The 19,685-nt window shown below is 43.5% G+C and overlaps 1 protein-coding gene across 3 annotated transcripts; it reads right to left on the reverse strand.

The window, feature by feature from the left end:
- LOC120711244 (succinate dehydrogenase [ubiquinone] iron-sulfur subunit 1, mitochondrial) lies at nt 1-15,408 on the reverse strand. Of its 3 annotated transcripts, none has more exons than XM_039996706.1 (3): nt 14,662-15,404; nt 11,943-12,361; nt 1-73 (listed from the first exon to the last, which is right to left on the reverse strand). In XM_039996706.1, exons 1-2 carry the CDS (start codon nt 15,330-15,332, stop codon nt 12,190-12,192), a joined length of 843 nt encoding a protein of 280 aa, XP_039852640.1. In that variant the 5' UTR covers nt 15,333-15,404; the 3' UTR covers nt 1-73; nt 11,943-12,189. The 3 variants fall into 3 exon arrangements, with proteins under 3 accessions (XP_039852640.1, XP_039852638.1, XP_039852637.1); XM_039996704.1 differs by lacking the exon at nt 1-73 and adding an exon at nt 13,445-13,879 and having other exon boundaries at nt 11,955-12,361; nt 14,662-15,408; XM_039996703.1 differs by lacking the exons at nt 1-73; nt 11,943-12,361 and adding an exon at nt 13,249-13,879 and having other exon boundaries at nt 14,662-15,408.
- Between the last annotated feature and the right edge of the window lie 4,277 nt (nt 15,409-19,685).

Here is a 19,685-nt window from a genome sequence, read left to right on the forward strand (position 1 = left end):
TAAAACAAAATTCGGTAGTGTGCAACCAATATTAAAAAGTCAATGACAATCATCCATGAATGACTGCAACCGTTGAAAGCATCTAGGCCCCTAATTCGAGTTTTGGTAATTAATGACAACGGTTTGTGGATTAACGATTTCAGTTGTGATAATGAGTATAGGTTGATCCACGGATGAAAGAGATTTGATTGTGAACGTATGGAGTTTTGGAGATGATGAGCAAAGCTCGGCCTCAAGGCAAAGGTATAAAATAGGGCTTTTGTATTTTACCGGTCACAAGGCGTTTAGTGGATGAAAAGTGACAGGATTTGTTGGATAGATAGCCGTACTATCAAGAGGGGTTGTGTACTCATGCTTGACGGGTCTTTAGTGCCATTTTGCTCAAAATGTCTAGTTGCATGCATGAGGGCTAACGGCGTTTTGAAAAGATTTGAAAAAGACTAAGTTTGAGAGCTGACTGAGTAACGGCGGACAGTCCGCACCAGAGGGGCGGACAGTCCGCGCCCGTTCCAGAGAGCTTGCAGAGTCTCTGGTGGGCTCGCGGATGGTCCGGCCCAGGTGGGCGGACGGTCCGCCACTGTTTTTCAAATGTGTACCAGAAAGGGTGTCTGTCTGGTGTGAGCTTCAAAGTTGAACGGCAGACAGTCCGCCCATGGGGCGCGGACGGTCCGCCGGCTAATCTTAGGTTTGTACCAGAGAGGATGTTTCTCTGGTTTGGGCTCAAAAGTTAAACTGCGGACGGTCCGCCGCTGAGGCGCGGACGGTCCGCTGCTGAGGCGCGGACGGTCCGCAGGCTAATCTCAAAGTTGTTCCAGAGACGATGTTAGTCTCTGGTGGTGTGGAACTCTTAACTGCGGACGGTCCGCCACTGGGGCGCGGACGGTCCGCCAGGGCTTAACGGCTAGTTCTGACATGCATTTATTGCACTCTGACTCACTGGTTTATAACGGCGGACAGTCCGGTTTTTGAAACGCGGACGGTCCGCGACTTCGCAGAAAAAAGTGTAACGGCTAGTTTTTTGAGGAGTGTCTATATATAGCCAATGCCCGGCCATTGGGTGACTCTCTTGGCCATTTGGACAGCATTCTTGACACATTAGAGCTAAGGCATCCCTCTCTCACACACACTTGCTTAGAGATTGCTTTCTTGAGAGTGTGAGAGCTTCCTAGTGCATTGCATCAAGAGTTTGAGCTTTGTGGCATTAGAGAAACTTCAAGCAAGCGTCATCAACTTGTTACTCTTGGGAGTTGCCGCTCCCTAGACGGCTTGGAGAAGAGGATTTTGTGGAGCACCTCCAAAGAGATTGTTGAGGAGCCCCGATTTCGGTTGTGAGAGGTTTTGTGCTCACCTCACCGGAGTGGTGAAGAGCAACTCTAGTGGAATCGAGGTGTGGAGCGGTTTCTTGATTCAAGCCGGCTCAAGATCAAGAGGTTCTTGATAGAGGAGCGGTTGATTCTTGGAATCCACCTCAACGTGGATTAGGGGTGACCGGCAAGTCATCGACACCACGTGATAAACTCTTGTGTCAAGCTTGGTTACTTCTCTTGCTCACTTTAATTGTTGTTTTATTTTGAGCAATTTACTTTACTAGAGCTTGATTTGTATCTTGTCACCCTAGGTTGCAAACCCATCTAGAGATAGTAGTAGCATGACATAGGGCTTTCCTTTGTTACTAATTAAATTTCTCTGGTGTTATTGGTTTTAGTTTTTAAACCGCCTATTCACCCCCCTCTAGTCGGTGTTCTTGATCCTACAAGTGGTATCAGAGCTAAGTACTACATTAATTGCGGATTTAACCATCTTGGAGTAGAACAATGACTAGTGATCATGGAATTCATGTTGGGAAGCCACCGTTCTTTGATGGGAACAATTATGATTATTGGAAGACTAGGATGTCGGCTCATCTCAAAACCATGAGTAGAAAGCTATGGAGAGTAATAAGTGATGGATATGTCATTTTGGACCCAAAGAGTTTGACACCCCTAGATGAGGAAAATGAGACACTAAATGATCAAGGGGTTAATGTGCTCTTTAGTGCTCTTGATGTGAATGAATTTAATAGAGTCAAGAGCCTCACAAATGCAAATGACATATGGAAGAAGCTCATGGAAATTCATGAGGGCACATCAACCGTGAAGGAGGCCAAGTTGTATTTGCTTAAAGGGAATTTTAGTGAATTCACCGTGAAGAAGGATGAGAGTATAGCCGAGATGTTCAACCGGCTAAATGACATTGTGAATGACCTCAAGGGACTTGGATTTGAGGTACCGGATGGGGATTTCAACCACAAATTTCTTAGATGTCTTCCGGAAAGATATGACACAATTATGACCTTACTTGTAAGGTCAAATGTGAAGACCGCAACTCCCACACAAATATTGGGAGAAATTCTCACCCATGACATGTTCAAGAAATCTCAAGATGAAGCTCATGATGGAGAAATTGATGTGAAAAAGAAAAGTGTGGCATTCAAAGCTTAAGATAGCAAAAATGAAGAAGAAAGTGGGTACCAAGAAGAAGAATCGGATGAGGAGATGGCTCTCTTTGTCAAGAGATTCAATAGAATGATGAGCAAGAAGAACTTTGGCAAGAGGGGTCAATCATCAAGAAAAAATCCTTTTGTGGACAAGACTTGCTTCAATTGTGGTGAAGTAGGTCATATCATTGTCAATTGTCCAAACAAGAAAAAGGACAAGAAAAATGATGAAAAGAAGAAGAAGAATGGCCAAGCTTATTTTGTTGAATGGGATTCCGATGCAAGCTCCGATGATGATGATGATGATGATGATGACAAGCCATCCAAGGGAGTTGCCGGGATCGCCATCAAGGAGGCTCCATCACTCTTCTCTACACCACATTGACTTATGGCAAAGGGTGGTGCAAAGGTAAAACAAGATGGTGAACTTGATGAACTTTCATATGATGATCTTGTTGAAATGCTTAATGATGCCGATGAATTCATGACAAAAGAAAAAGCTAAGTTGAAGGACTTGAAGTTGAAGTTTACTTCTCTTCAAGATTCCTATGAGGAGCTAAAGACTTCTCATGAGAATCTCAAAGAAACTCATGAGAAGCTTGAGGAAGCTCACAATACCTTGCTTAGTCATGAAAGAAAAGCAACTTTGAGCATTGATGTTAGTTGTGATTTAATTGATGATAAATCTTGTGGCTCTAGCTCTACTAGTTCTCTTTGCACCAAAATTGATAACCCTTCTTGCAATGAATCTCTCATTATGGAAAATGATTTGTTAAAGAAAGAGGTTACTTGCTTGACTAATGATTTGAGAAAATGCTATGATAGTAGAGCAAAGTTTAATCATTGTTGGGCAAGCCAAAAGTTCACCTTGAACAAGTAAGGGTTTGGATATATTCCTAAGAAAAGGAAGAAGGCTTTTGTGCAAACCAAAACTACTTTTGTGAAGAATAGTGGCAAGCCATATTGTGACAAATGCAAGAAGGTTGGTCATGTTGAGAAGAATTGCACCAACAAGAAAGTCATATCCTTTGATTCAAGTTACATGCTTATGAAAAATTCAAATGGCAATGTTAGTGCAAAATTTGTTGGGATACCTATAAATGGTGCTAAAAAGAATGCCATTTGGGTGCCAAAAGTCTTGGTCACTAGTGTGGTCACTAACGTTCAAGGACCCAAGAAAGTTTGGGTACCTAAAAGAGTTACTTCCTCTTTGTAGGTGAATTACAAGTCCGGACGAAGACATTGGGTGCTTGATAGTGGATGCACTCAACACATGACCGGAGATCAAATGATGTTTTCCTCTCTAGATGAGAATGTGGGTGGATATAGTGACATCATCTTTGGTGACAATAGCCGGGGCAAAGTCAAAGGAGTTGGTACAATTCCTATCTCAAGCAATCATTCTCTTTCAAATGTATTGTTGGTTGATTCTCTCAAGTTTAATCTCTTAGCGGTCACTCAACTTTGTGATTTTGGATATAAGTGTAGTTTCACTAAAGATGATGTTGTAGTGACTAGCTTGGATGGAAAAGATCACATCTTTACGGGATTTAGACATGAGGATGTATATCTTGTGGATTTTGCTACTAAAGAGGCAAACTTGCCCACTTGCTTATTCACTCAATCATCTTTGGGTTGGTTATAGCATAGAAGGCTTGGTCATGTTGGCATGAAGCAACTTAACCGACTTTTGAAGCATGATTTAGTAGTTGGCTTGAAGAATGTGAAGTTTGATAAAGATAAGCTTTGTAGTGCATGTCAAGCCGGAAAGCAAGTTGCAAATACTCATCCCACTAAGAGTGTCATGTCAACCGAGAGACCTTTGGAATTATTGCATATGGATTTATTTGGTCCTACAACATATAGAAGTATTGGTGGAAATTGCTATTGTCTTGTGGTAGTGGATGATTACTCAAGATATACATGGGTTTTCTTTCTTCATGACAAGGCCGATACATATGACACATTCAAGAAATTCTTTACAAGGGCCGAAAATGAATTTGAGCTCAAGGTGAAGAAAGTGAGGAGTGACAATGGAAGTGAGTTTAGAAACACAAGAGTTGAGGAATGGTGTGATGAGAAAGGAATCAAGCATGAATTCTCAACCAAGTACACTCCGGAACAAAATGGTCTTGTTGAGAGGAAAAATAGAACCTTAATTGATATGGCAAGATCAATGCTCTCCGAGTATAATGTTTCGGATAGCTTTTGGGCCGAATCAATCAACACGGCTTGTCATGTCTCTAATAGATTGTATTGCCATAGATTTCATAACAAGACCCCATATGAGTTTCTCATTGGAAGGAAGCCAAATATATCATATTTTAGAGTGTTTGGTTGCAAATGCTATATTCTCAAGAAGGGAACTCGGTTATCAAAGTTTCAAAGCAAATGTGATGAGGGTTTTCTTCTTGGATATTCATCTAATAGCAAGGCTTATCGGGTCTACAACAAAACTCATGGCATTGTTGAAGAAGCATATGATGTTGAGTTTGATGAAACAAATGGCTCTCATAATGAACAAGAAAATCTTGATGATGTGAGAAGTGATGGCTTGAGAAATGCAATGAAAAATATGTCAATTGGTGATGTTAGACCAAGAGAAGAAGATGAAGATGAAGATGGCCCTTCTATCTCTATTAGAGTTAATCCTTCAACTTCTATCTCAAATGATCAAGCACAACAAATTGTACAAGATTCAAGTAATGATGATTCTCAAGTACAAGATCAAGTTGGTTCATCTAGTGCACCTCCTTCATCAACTCAAGAACCCATTGTTCCTCAAAGAATTCATCATGTTCTTGCAAAGGATCATCCGGTGGATCAAATCATGGGTGATATTAGTAAAGGTGTCCAAATTCGATCTCGCATTGCTTCATTTTGTGAACATTATTCTTTTGTATCTTTTCTTGAACCTAACCGTGTAGATGAAGCAATGAGAGATCCGGATTGGGTGAATGCTATGCATGAAGAATTAAATAATTTCACCCGGAATCAAGTTTGGGAATTAGTTGAGAGACCCAAGAATTATAATGTTATCGGCACTAAATGGGTCTTTAGAAACAAGCAAAATGAAGATGGAATGGTTATGAGAAACAAGGCAAGATTGGTAGCTCAAGGCTTCACTCAAGTCGAAGGTTTGGATTTCGGTGAAACTTTTGCTCCCGTTGCTATATTAGAGGCTATTGGAATTTTATTAGCTTATGCTTGCTCTCACAACATAAAACTTTTTCAAATGGATGTGAAAAGTGCTTTCTTGAATGGCAAGATTAGTGAACTTGTTTTTGTTGAGCAACCTCCCGGTTTTGAAGATCCCAAGAAGCCAAATCATGTATACAAGCTCTCTAAATCTCTTTATGGTCTTAAGCAAGCTCCACAAGCTTGGTATGAAAGATTGAGGGACTTTCTAATCTCTAAGGGCTTCAAAATTGGTAAGGTTGACACTACTTTGTTCACTAAAGATATTGGTAAAGATTTATTTGTTTGTCAAATTTATGTTGATGATATTATCTTTGGTTCAACTAACCCAAGTTTTTGTGAGGAATTTGGTGAAATGATGTCTAGGGAATTTGAAATGTCCATGATTGGTGAATTGAGTTTCTTTCTTTGACTTCAAATCAAGCAACTCAAGGAAGGCACCTTTGTGTGTCAATCAAAATATGTGAAGGATATCTTGAAGAAATTTGGTATGGAAGATGCAAAACCAATCAAGACTGCTATGGCCACCAATGGGCATCTCGACCTAGATGAGGGAGGTAACCCGGTTGACCAAAAGCTTTACCGTTCTATGATTGGTAGTTTGCTTTATTTGACCGCATCTAGGCCCGACATCATGTTTAGTGTTTGCATGTGTGCACGATTTCAAGCCGCACCTAGAGAATGTCATTTGACCGCCGTCAAAAGGATCTTGAGATACTTGAAATATTCTCCTAATATTGGTTTGTGGTATCCAAAGGGTGCTCATTTTGATTTGGTTGGATTCTCGGATTCGGATTATGCGGGGTGCAAGGTTGATAGGAAAAGCACATCCGGTGGTTGTCAATTTCTTGGAAGATCTCTTGTATCATGGTCATCAAAGAAGCAAAATTCCGTGGCTCTTTCAACCGCCGAAGCGGAATATATCTCGGCCGGAAGTTGTTGTGCACAATTATTATGGATGAAGCAAACTCTTCTTGACTATGGTGTGAAATTTGATGAAATTCTCTTGTTGTGTGATAATGAAAGTGCCGTGAAGATTGCCTCTAATCCGGTTCAACATTCAAGAACCAAGCATATTGATATCCGCCATCATTTTCTTAGAGATCATGTGAACAAGGGTGATATCAAGATTGATGGTATTGGCACAGATGATCAATTAGCCGATATATTTACCAAGCCTTTGGATGAATCTCGGTTTTGCAAATTGAGAAATGAGTTAAATATCATTGACTTCTCAAATGTGGCTTGAAAACTAGCACATGTGGCATATGGTTCTTTCATGCACTAGTTGTTTCATTTTTCTGAATTTTTGAGGTATTTTTGAGCCATTTATGAGTTTTCATGATTCTACTCGATTTATTTTTGAATTCTTGTTGAAACTTGCTCATATGAGTTTTTTGAAGGTTTTCATGCAATATTTGAGATTTTTGGATTTTTATATGAGCAATGATCCCAAATTGAGGTTGGAATTGAGAAAGTTGGCACAATTCTGGACAGTCTGAAATTTGGTACTGCGGATAGTCCGCGGGTAAGGGGCGGACAGTCCGCCATTCATTAGACTTGTCCACCAGAGGCTCTGCAGAGAAGTTCTCAACCTCAGAAATACATTGCGGACAGTCCGCCAAAGGACCGCGGACAGTCCGCCTGTGCTGGGCGAATTTTACCAGAGGCAGTTTCAGTCAGTTGGCTGTGAACAAAATTCAAAGGCGGACGGTCCGCCAGGATATCGTGGGCAGTCCGCGACTGGACAGAAAGGTGGGGTCGGCCAGACTTTACTTATATTGGATGTCCCTCTCACTCCCCTCCACCAAACCGCACATAAACATCCAAAAGCTCTCTCTCTTTCTCTCTCAAGCACGTGGGGGAGACCACAAGGTCAAGGCTTTTTGGAGTGGTTCCCGGACGGTCCGAGCACATCCCCGAACTCTTCTCAAGATTGTGCATCATGTCCTCTCGGTATTTCGATGAATCCCTAACTCTTGTTCTTGGTTTTCTTTATTGGAAAGAGTTAGGGTTAGATGCTCCGATCTATTTTTGGACCATGGACTCTTGAAAATACTTGGGGGATCTTATTCCTAGTGATGAGGAGATGCTTTAGTTATAATTTGGTTGGTGGATTTGAATCAAAACTCAAAATATGGGTGAATCAAAGATGAGGGCGATTTTGTGTTCCTGCGCAGAACAGATGGGTCGCGGACAGTCCGCCTGCTGGACGCGGACAGTCCGCCGTGGTAGTTCATGAACCGCGGACGGTCCGCGTTCAGAAGAGCGGACGGTCTGCCAGTATCAGATTTTTCAGAAATGCTGAATTGAGTTATATCTTTATGGATTGATCCTATTGCTTTAGTAATTGTTCTTATGGTTAAATCTTGAACTCAGGCCACCTCGGAAGATCATCAAGGCCACAGCTTCTAAAATCAAGAAGGCAATCACTTCTAAAAGGCAAAGAGACAGTGATGACTCGGATGATGTGGACTATGCTCCAAATGTCAGTGAGATGGCTGCTGCATCTTCAGTGGGAGATGTTGGTGATGAGTCTTCAGAGGAAGATACTGAGGGGGTTGACAATGATGTTACAGATTTGATGGGGCTGGATCTACCTAGTCGACAGTGGACTGCAGAAAGCTATGCAAATGCAAGAGCAGTGGATCAGTTCAGCTTGCCTCGTGACACCAACATTCTCTTCTTCAAAACCGAGGTACAAAAAGATGTTTACTTTGGTCATCTAATTAAGAAAAATGTATTCAAACATCAGACCATTGACCTAGGCTATATGAGACAACATCAAGTCATGTCTGATCTAGTGGATAGATTTCAGCAAATGGGGTTAGCTAATTTTCTGCAGCATAGGTGTGATTGGAATGAAACTGTGATACGCCAGTTCTATGCCACTCTAGAGATCAACATGGTTGAGAAAACTTTTAGGTGGACAACTGGGAAAAGAACCTATGGTGCTACATTTGCACAATTTGCTGAGGCAAATGAATTGGATTATAATTTCATCACTAGTGAGCAAAGTATGAATATTGTGTTAGAAAACCCTCTAGATGAGAATGACTATCCCATGTTCTATGAGCCTGCACATCTTGGAATTGCTAGAACTTTTGGGGGCACTCAGGGTCTGAGGCATCATCCTGCAGTGATCAATAAGATTGCTAGAGTCACATTCATGCCTAAGAGTGGCAACAAGGACAAGATTAGAGGACACTATTGGAATGTGATATCTCATGTCATGAATGGAAATAGGATAAATGTCATTGCTCTCATCATGGATCAGCTTGCATATTTGAGGCTTAACATGGAGATGAACTTGTATTTTGCTCCATACATTATGTCCATCATCAAGGTTAAGACTAGCTTCAGAGGGTTATGTGAAAGCAAGCACACTCCTTTCAGGCCATTTAAGAATGACAATGCTTTTTTTTGAGGCCTCTGAATCCTTTCCCTGGAGATGATATGGATGCTGATGCACAGGGGAATGATGATGATAGTGATGATGATGCTCACATGGGAGCAGCTGCAGCTCAGCATGCCATGCCACCACCGCACCCTCCAGCACAGCAGTAGTGGGCTCCTCCAGCTGGCTACTTTGACCCATACTTTGCATCCATGCAGGAGAGCATGTCCTCTCAGATTGCGGGGTTGGCCAGTCAGATGCAAAATCAGATGAATCTAAACTTTCAGAACATGCAGCAGCAGATGCTCCAGCCCATGATGGCTCAGATGCAGGGGTTTCAGGAGAGTTTACACTCAGATATAGCAGCTCTTGACTCACGTTTTGAGGATTTGCCCTCTTCTGAGCAGTTTGAGCAGCTTGAGCAGAAACAGGAGCAGTTAGAGCAGCGCTTTGATGCCTTCAGCACAGCCTTCACTGGATTCTCTGATCACTTCTACTCGATATTTCCGGCTCCAGTGCCGCCTCCAGAGTTTTACCCGCACCAGCCGTTTTACCCACCGCCACCTCCTCCACCGCCGATGGTTTGACTTTCTTGGCAATTGATGCCAAAGGGGGAGAAAGTGCTTTGGAGTGCTTGGATCTAGGGGAGCTCATGGACTTCTCATGGAGATCATTCGCTTTCGGCTTCCGCTTGCCACTCATGCTTTTTTGTGTTGAACTATTGCTTTACTTATTTATGTTTGATCGTTTTGAGACTTGTGTTTGGATTTGAACATTTGGCTTGTAATGTGTGATGAACTATGATAGTTTGTGCTACTCTTATCTTTTATGTTAATCTTGTGGTTGTGAGGTTGTGCTAACCATGCTAAAATTCCATATCATATATATCTTGTATCTTGTATGCCTCGATTTCCACTTGTAGGGAAAACTCCGTCAAAAGTTTCAAATATATATATGCACTTGGTATTCATGAAAATTTATATGCATATATCAAGGGGGAGTTCTCTCTACTCATCGAACTTGGTGAATTTATTCATACCATATTCTGAAATTTTCAAGAAAATGACTAAGTTCTTCCATAGTTCAATTCCAAGTCCACCTTATGCCTAGTGTATAAAGTTGACTTGAAAACTTTTATCACTCCAAAATTTAGTGTTGTCATCAATTACCAAAAAGGGGGAGATTGAAAGCATCTAGGCCCCTAATTCGAGTTTTGGTAATTAATGACAACGGTTTGTGGATTAACGATTTCAGTTGTGATAATGAGTATAGGTTGATCCACGGATGAAAGAGATTTGATTGTGAACGTATGGAGTTTTGGAGATGATGAGCAAAGCTCGGGCTCAAGGCAAAGCTATAAAATAGGGCTTTTGTATTTTACCGGTCACAAGGCGTTTAGTGGATGAAAAGTGACCGGATTTGTTGGATAGATAGCCGTACTATCAAGAGGGGTTGTGCACTCATGCTTGACGGGTCTTTAGTGCCATTTTGCTCAAAATGTCTAGTTGCATGCATGAGGGCTAACGACGTTTTGAAAAGATTTGAAAAAGACTAAGTTTGAGAGCTGACTGAGTAACGGCGGACAGTCCGCACCAGAGGGGCGGACAGTCCGCGCCCGTTCCAGAGAGTTTGCAGAGTCTCTGGTGGGCTCGCGGACGGTCCGGCCCAGGTGGGCGGACGGTCCGCCACTGTTTTTCAAATGTGTACCAGAAAGGGTGTCTGTCTGGTGTGAGCTTCAAAGTTGAACGGCGGACAGTCCGCCCATGGGGCGCGGACGGTCCGCCGGCTAATCTCAGGTTTGTACCGGAGAGGATGTTTCTCTGGTTTGGGCTCAAAAGTTAAACTGCGGACGGTCCGCCGCTGAGGCGCGGACGGTCCGCTGCTGAGGTGCGGACGGTCCGCAGGCTAATCTCAAAGTTGTTTCAGAGACGATGTTAGTCTCTGGTGGTGTGGAACTCTTAACTGCGGACGGTCCGCCACTGGGGCGCGAACGGTCCGCCAGGGCTTAACGGCTAGTTCTGACATGCATTTATTGCACTCTGACTCACTGGTTTATAACGGCGGACAGTCCGGTTTTTGAAACGCGGACGGTCCGCGACTTCGCAGAAAAGAGTGTAACTGCTAGTTTTTTGAGGGGTGTCCATATATAGCCAATGCCCGGCCATTGGGTGACTCTCTTGGCCATTTGGACAGCATTCTTGACACATTAGAGCTAAGGCATCCCTCCCTCACACACACTTGCTTAGAGATTGCTTTCTTGAGAGTGTGAGAGCTTCCTAGTGCATTGCATCAAGAGTTTGAGCTTTGTGGCATTAGAGAAACTTCAAGCAAGCGTCATCAACTTGTTACTCTTGGGAGTTGCCGCTCCCTAGACGGCTTGGAGAAGAGAATTTCGTGGAGCACCTCCAAGGAGATTGTTGAGGAGCCCCGATTTCGGTTGTGAGAGGTTTTGTACTCACCTCACCGGAGTGGTGAAGAGCAACTCTAGTGGAATCGAGGTGTGGAGCGGTTTCTTGATTCAAGCCGGCTCAAGATCAAGAGGTTCTTGATAGAGGAGCGGTTGATTCTTGGAATCCACCTCAACGTGGATTAGGGGTGACCGGCAAGTCATCGACACCACGGGATAAACTCTTGTGTCAAGCTTGGTTACTTCTCTTGCTCACTTTAATTGTTGTTTTACTTTGAGCAATTTACTTTACTAAAACTTGATTTGTATCTTGTCACTCTAGGTTGCAAACCCATCTAGAGATAGTAGTAGCATAATATAGAGCTTTCCTTTGTTACTAATTAAATTTCTCTAGTGTTATTGATTTTAGTTTTTAAACCGTCTGTTCACCCTCCTCTAGTCGGTGTTCTTGATCCTACAACCGTAAGAGCATACAATGCAAGGCAAGGCAGACGATCAAATTAGATACAGCACATAAAAATGAAATACGGTAGCAATTATTCACTCCCTAATCTACCTCCACCTGATAATTGCAAGCACCAGAGTGGAGGCCCCAAGCAGGAATTATTCGTCAGGTAGAGACCATGACGCGAAACAAAAGGCATGTTCATCACAAATTTCCACAGGTCTGCTCCATCCCATCCATGTTCGTTTTTATGGGGGCCAAGACTTTTAGGTGTCGATCTGGAGCTTCTTGATCGTGTCGATCTGCTTAGCCGGGTTCAGACCCTTTGGGCAGGCGTGAGTGCAGTTCTTGATGGTGTGGCAGCGGTAGAGCTTGAACTCGTCATTGATGGCATCCAGGCGCTCCTTGGTGAACTGGTCACGGCTGTCCTGTATCCACCTGGAGAAACAGTGCACGTTTATAGCGCGGAGCAATCGGGGTACACCAATACATCACAATACGGACACGTAATAAAACGAGTCCATTGCAGATGCAATATATAACATGAAATTAAATGTTTAGTTTGCACACACAAGACACCTGTAACATGAAATTAAATGTTTAGTTTGCACACACAAGACACCTGTAACATGAAATTAAACAGATGTAGAAAGATTGATAATGTTTGTTCAATGAGAAAACCAGTTTATTATAATAGTTAAGCACTTACTCACAATTTATAACAAAAAAGGTGATATTGAAAGTTTCAATAACACTTTACTGTGCATAAAATTAATACCGAACTGCCTCTGTTAACTCATTTTGATTAGTCTCAGCTTGACTACAGCATCTCAGACAGCAGCATATTGTATACCAGACATCATTTATACTGAATATCCTAGCTGCAAACGAAGCTAAACTGCATGTTCCTATTATATAAATTAAAACCTATAATTGAACATCAAATAAATTGAAGTGGATTAATAATCAATAAGTGAAGTAAACAGCCAATGTGTGAATCCTGGCCCAATAAAATAATACACTGGAACAATAAATGGCTAAACATATCAGCAAGATACACAATGCAGAACTGACTTGCTAAAATACTAGTCCAGAAGGTAAAATAAATTGGCAGACAACATTAAATCAAACAGCATTAAGTGAAAAAATCACAGCACAAACAACTTCTCCACTCAGGTTCAAGATATCAAGAACCAAAGCATACAATGCTCACAGTCATTCAGAGCACAAGATGATGCTTTGGAGCGTAATAACTACTTCATTAGCAATATGGAAGCGTTGTGAACAGATACAAGAAACAGGCATAGAAAATACATAAATCCAAGTGCAAAGAGAACCCAAAAATATTTATGCATTCCGAAACATAATATGGGACAAGCCATAACTTCAAAAGTGTTGAATAGGCACAGAAACAGTACAGTACACTGATTCAACAAAAATGTTCAAATAAAATTGGCTGCTGGTCAGAAACCTTAAAGACAGTTTCAGGGATCAAACACTAAAAGATTGCATGAAGAGAACCTTATTTAGCTGGACTACTGCAGAGCTAGCGCTTTGATCTACTGGTTTGTTAACTTCTACCAAGATGCTTTCTTTACCCCCGTCAGTTCACCCTTGTTTGCCAATGTGCGGAACATAATACGGGACATGCGGAATTTCTTGTAGACAGCACGAGACCGGCCTGTGAAAATGCAGCGGTTTCTAAGGCGTGTCATTGAGCTATTTCTTGGCAACTTTGACAACTTATAGCGGAACTCTTCCCGCATATCCAACGGAAGATCAGGGTCCCTACAGACAGCCTTATACAGCTTTCCTCTTAGCTCATATTTTTCTGCAAGCAATCTACGTTTGTGGTCCAGCAGGTTTCTCTTCTCTGTCACCCCATGGTATCCTCGAGCTTGAAGGTGCATGAACATGTTGGGTTTTGGTTTGATAAGCGTCCCCCACAGCGGAAGCCTAAAAAGGGTGAACGTGTCATGGACTTAGCAACATCCTAAAGCTTACAACAAAGAAGATTAATCATATTAGACAACTATCATTCAAGGAAACAGGTAATAAAAAGATCCACAAGGACTGACTTTAGCATCTTAAATTTGGTAGACCATCATCAATAATTTAACAGAGACGAAGGGAGAAACTAACACTCTATATGCTGTAAGAAGGTTAGCGCTCCACTGCCCAAAAATGTTATCAGAGAATAGATTCACCTAAACATCCACCATATACGATTTTGATTTCTATGCCGAGACACGTCTGCAACTCATAAGCTAAACAAAAGAAGAATCCTAGGAACCACGATGCCTACAAAGATGTCTAAGCGACCTTCACAAGAAATGCATTTACCAAATTTCCTTCACTTGTGATGATCCTATCACCATCAAATCAAAGTCGCAGCAGCCACCCAATCATGATCATCTAACCGCTTGTCATGGGTGCTACTGCTACCAAGCAAGATAACAGAGGATCATCACATATAAGGATCAAACAATCCGTCAACAATCAGTCCAATAACCAATCTACCTGGATCACAATCATTTCCAGGCTCCCACACCTAAGCTAGCAACTGCATCAAACAATCTACACAGAACACATCAACCAGAACTACACCATAATCAACAGAGAGGCATCATGACTTCCAACCGATCAATCACACACCATTCAACAATCAGACAGATCCAGCACACATCATTCACCAGATCATCCATCACAGTATCAAGGGTTTAGTGATTGCGGTATACCTGTTGGCGTGGAGCAGCGCGGCCGGGCCGAGGTACTCCTCCGGGTTCCACCAGTAGGATGGGCACGAGGTTGAGCAGCAGGCGCAGAGGATGCACTCGTACATGCCGTCGAGCTTGGCGCGGTCGGCCTTGGTCTGCAGGATCTCCTTGCCCTCCTGCTGCGGCGGGTCCTTGCGCTTGAGCCACGGCTCGACGCTCTTGTACTGGCTGTAGAAGTTGGTCATGTCGACGACGAGGTCCTTGACGACGAACATGTGGGGCAGCGGCGAGACCGTGGAGGCCGAGGAGGCGGCGGAGATCTTGGTGAGGCAGGCGAGGCCGTTGTCGCCGTCGATGTTCATGGCGCAGCTCCCGCAGATGCCCTCGCGGCAGCTGCGGCGGAAGGTGAGCGACGGGTCCTGCTCGTTCTTGATCTTGAGCAGCGCGTCGAGCACCATCGGCCCGCAGTCGGAGAGGTCCACCTGGTAGTCCTTGAGGTGCGGCTTCGTCGACGGCGACTCCGGGTCCCACCGGTAGATCGAGAAGGTCTTCATCTCGGAGGACGCCTTCGGCGGGGGCGGGGGCGCGGGGGACGAGGAGTGGGGCTTGGACGCGACGAGGCGGGACGAGAGGGCCGGCGAGAGGAGCGCGCGCGCCGCCGGCGAGCGGCGGAGGAGGGCGGCGGCGGCCATGGGTGCGTGCGGATTCCGATTTGGGGGGCGTTTCCTTTTCCTCTCTTTTTTTTTGGAGGTTGGGGCGCGTGGTGGGCTTGGGCCTGAGGGCACGGACGGGTATTTATATGGAAGGTGGATGACGGGTGGGGCCGGGGAGGGGAGGGATGGGAATGCCGGTACTAGGGTTGGAGCAGTGTGGATGACAGGTGGGGTCAGGAGGGGTTTGGTTTGGGCCTCGTTTATGGGTGGGAGAGTGGAGATGTGGACGACTTGTGGGCCGTTCGGAAGATGACAAAGCAAAGTTGGTCAAGAAAATGACTTTCTAGAGTTTTTTTTTTCAGATTAAGTTTGGATAGTTCTTGATTTTCTTTTTCTGGTCTTCGCTTCTATGTTGGGTTTGATGTCATGCTTGACATATTTTTAAGAATAAAATGTGATTTTTACAAAAAAAAAATACTTTGGATAAATGAGCAGCCAAAAAGGATTTAGAATTTAATTTATGTAAAAAAACAAAGATTGCGATTGAAGAAAAATATTATTTGTATCGTGAATTTAACTGCTCAAAGAAGAGAACACACTAGATCATGGGTGCCGTTTAGACTTTTAACTCCAATGGGGAGTAGTGGAACGGAAGAATGGGTTATAAACAAGCATTTTCCATGTACAGCCTTGGTTACAAGCGTCCCGGAGGCCCAAGTAAGCCTCTGATCATGTAGGTCCAAAGGCCAAAATTTACTTAAGCTTGCAGTTGCAGCCCATCGAAGGACCGTGTTACTGAAATACTACCTCACCTGTGACCTGTTCATTCCCAATCCCGTTTCCAGGCGCTTCCAGTTTTTTTTTTTTTGAAGAGGAGAGATTTTGGTATTTGGGGTCCAATTCGTGAGCCTTTCAAGATTTGAGAAATTTTAGATAATTCTCTTTGAAGAGAAAACCTGTTCCTGATTTTTTAATCGCTCTAAAAAAAATATTCATCATTTTTAACAAAAAAAAACATTTTAAGAGGCCATGGCAGCCTACTGTTCACAGCATCCCCTTCTCCAGCGATCTCTCTAAACAAGATCGTATCCCCTTCTTTTTTCTTGATCGGAAGTTAAGCGACCATACTCTGAAATGGGGATCTGTACTTGTATTCCCCTGTTTCTGGAAAGAGCACAGAAGACTTTTCGGTTGGTTCTTGAATTCCAGACGACTTTCCTGTTTGCATTCAGTTTCTGCACCCAAGATCATATGTTCATATCCTTGACGATCGGCATAAGCACGACGCAGGCAGAGGCAATACCACCCGCCGCCTCCATTGAAGTGGGCGTTAACTCCGCTTACACCTTACCCGACGGGCCTTGCCGCCATGAAGACATCTCGGTCCTTGCAGCTTGTCCTGATCCATGGAGATCCTGCCCGGCTGTCCCTGCAATGGGGCACTGTAGCTGTACCTTCCTTTCCCAGCTAAGCATCTGTAGTGTGTGTACTGCCGCTGTAATACTGTTCGTCGGCTGGCCCTAGCTCACTCCAGTAATTGCACGGTAAAGCTAGCTGCCCAAAGAGCATGAGGTCATGAACATGGCCATGCAGCAGCTAGCAGCATTCAGTAACCACGGCAGCAGGAGCAAGACGCCATCAGAAAATTCAGAATGCTTTATTCACTGGTTTTTTGTGTATCTGATCACCATTCAGATTCCAGGTCCTTCAGGATGCATTCAGTAACGATGATCAGACTCCGATGTGCTTTTTACCTGCCTTCCTGGACTACCATCAGATGGTGAAATATGTGTGGCTTGTGTGCTATGGGATTGTAGAGGATAATGTTTTTTGAAAAGATAGATGAGAATCTGAAATGCACGGCCCAGATTCCTGTCTGCTTGCCTTGCAGCCTCCAGGGAGGCACTGCGATCTGCATGCAGGGCCTTCGGCCTTTCTTGCGCACAGCTAATCCACGTGCACGTTTTTGCAGCAAGAGAAACCAAAGAACAGAAGAGGGAACAGGACAAGGCGACACTCGAACAATTGCTCTTCTTTGGATTCTGATATTCCCTGGATTACTACAGCGCAGAACATTGGACTCTCTGTCTACAGTTTGGCAGCTTCGTTCAATGCTTTCACGAGCTCAAATCATTAGCATAGTCTGACAGCCACCTCTTAGCTACCCATTCTTCTGACAGGCTGATTAGTTCTCCCTGTTTGCTGCTAGTAGCGTAAACATCCTGAAGTTGAAGCCATAGGGTGTTTCTAAAAAAAAATGAAGCCATAGGATCCCACTTCAGTGCATGAGGCGTCTACCAGAATTTTAGTACCTCTAGTACTGTACTCCCTGCTCATGCAAACGGCACAAGGACAAAAATGGGGCAAGCATATATCGTTTCAAAGTACAGATGGACCAACGGAACTTGTATTAAGTAGCAAATCAATCTGGAAATTCTGTAAAAGAGATCAGTATGCCCTATCCATAGAAACAGTTGGGACTTGAGATTTTTTTTTTTGGTTAGACCGGATTGGATGGACAGGACTTGTGAAGAAGAAGGTAGAAGGTGAACCATTGGGACAAGTATAGTGTGATGGGCTAGGCTCTCCCTGTCTGTCCCTAGCTCGTACTAGCTCCAAGCCTCCAACGCAAGTTAACGAAGAGTCAAATCGAACGCCCCAAGGCCGGATCCCTATCAGTCTATCACTCTGCAGACCATACTACTAGCAGGTAGGGCAGACCCCCGGTCCGGTTGATCATCACAAGATGACACATGATTTCCTGACGGTCACCAAAAATAAAAAAAAATGCATGTAATTTGCCGAGTAATCTTGGCAAATCCCCGGCCTCAATCATGATCATCAGGGCCAATCCGAACCTAGCAATGATGATCATCATAACAATCAAAACCGCAGCGCGGCGCCAATTTCGGACGGCGGGGATTTGATTGGATTGGAACATGCATGATGATGCGATGATTTTCTTTGCTTCTCTGTCACAGATGCAGAGCAAACGAAGGGGCAGCATGGGCTGCGAATAAAGCGGCGGCATCGGTTTCAGCAGCAGTCTCCAGCGAGCCTAGTTGACCCGCTGGCCATGCCTGCAATGCAAAAGATGCAATCACCCTACCTAGATTAGGATTAGGCTTCGCTAATTGTGTGTGATTAGCGGGGCGCTAATTAAACAAGTCGCCGGACGCCAACTAGCGTTGGTCTGGTCCCCGCCGGCTAGCCCCTGTCGGCTTCGACCGGATCCTCGTTAAAAGAAGGGAGGGGGGATTAAACAAGCAATTGGAAAAGGGAGGAAGAGAAGGTCCCAAACATCCATCCATCCATCCATCTGGCCATCTCTGCACCTGCACAAGAACACAAAATCAGAGGAAAAGCAATTGTCACAAAAGCGAAGGGCACACTTGCTTCAAGCAATGATATTGTGCTAGTGACTAGTGTTAACCTAAACCACCGCATTGATTCTTGCGACAGGGGCAGGAGATGATAGGCTGAGACGGGAAAGGGAAGAACATAGGATAACATTGCTAGTGATTTCTTAATCAGGATTCAGAGAGTGACACGCAAAAAAAAAAATTAGTTCTTTGTATGGGCCATCGTGTTAACATAATAAGGCAGGGACAAAAGTAGAAATCGCTAAGGAAGGATATATACAGAGAGGGAGACCAAAGTATATACAAAAGTTGAAGAATTATTTCTTTATTTTTCATGTGGGGAAACTTATTTCTTGATTGATATTTCTATTCATTTCTATCTTACAAATGAAAGAGTTTTCTTATAGAAAGGTATATGTTTAATCTTATATGTTGTCGACTTCTCGTTGAAATATTCACTATTGTTATCGTATCTTTCCCACCAATTAAACACAACAAGTCCTATCTCTTCCAACAGTCTCTCTGTTTGGCTTGTCTGCTTTCGGCTTATTCTCTCTCACAAAATACTATTAAATCAGTCGACTTTTCACCAGCCGAACAAAAAGAAGTATCATGTTTGAATCGGAGTACATGTGCACAATAAGATCATATTTCAACAGTAACAAGTTTGAATGGAGCACCTGTGAGCAAATAACATCCTATTTTCGTACGCGTGAACTTTACGAGATTTGTTCAAAGAGTATAAACGAACAAACGCTCCAACAAAAAGCATCATACATGTCCCACCTAGATTTGTCAATCCATAGAGTATAGAACGTATCACGAAAATGAAAAACAAACGAGAAAAGGAAACCTAAGGCATCACTTGAAATGCCCCCATTTTCAGTCCTTTCAAAGAACTCAACATTTTCCTCTGAAGTCTGAACTTTACTTCAAAAAAGAGGGTCCGGCTAAAATCCAACCGCTACGCTAGCAAGGATGACACAAGCGAAACAGCTGGGTAGAGAGAGAATAGTGACCAGGGTCACGA

This window comes from Panicum virgatum, chromosome 6K (assembly GCF_016808335.1).
Source record: "Panicum virgatum strain AP13 chromosome 6K, P.virgatum_v5, whole genome shotgun sequence".
In the NCBI taxonomy this organism is placed as follows: domain Eukaryota; kingdom Viridiplantae; phylum Streptophyta; class Magnoliopsida; order Poales; family Poaceae; genus Panicum; species Panicum virgatum.

Coding starts and splice junctions, on each gene's coding strand:
- LOC120711244 (XM_039996704.1), bottom strand. CDS start 15,332: ATGGCCGCCGCCGCCCTCCTCCGCCGCTCGCCGGCGGCGCGCGCGCTC. Junction 13,880..14,661: donor GCGCTGCTCCACGCCAACAG/GTATACCGCAAT, acceptor CACCCTTTTTAG/GCTTCCGCTGTGGGGGACGC.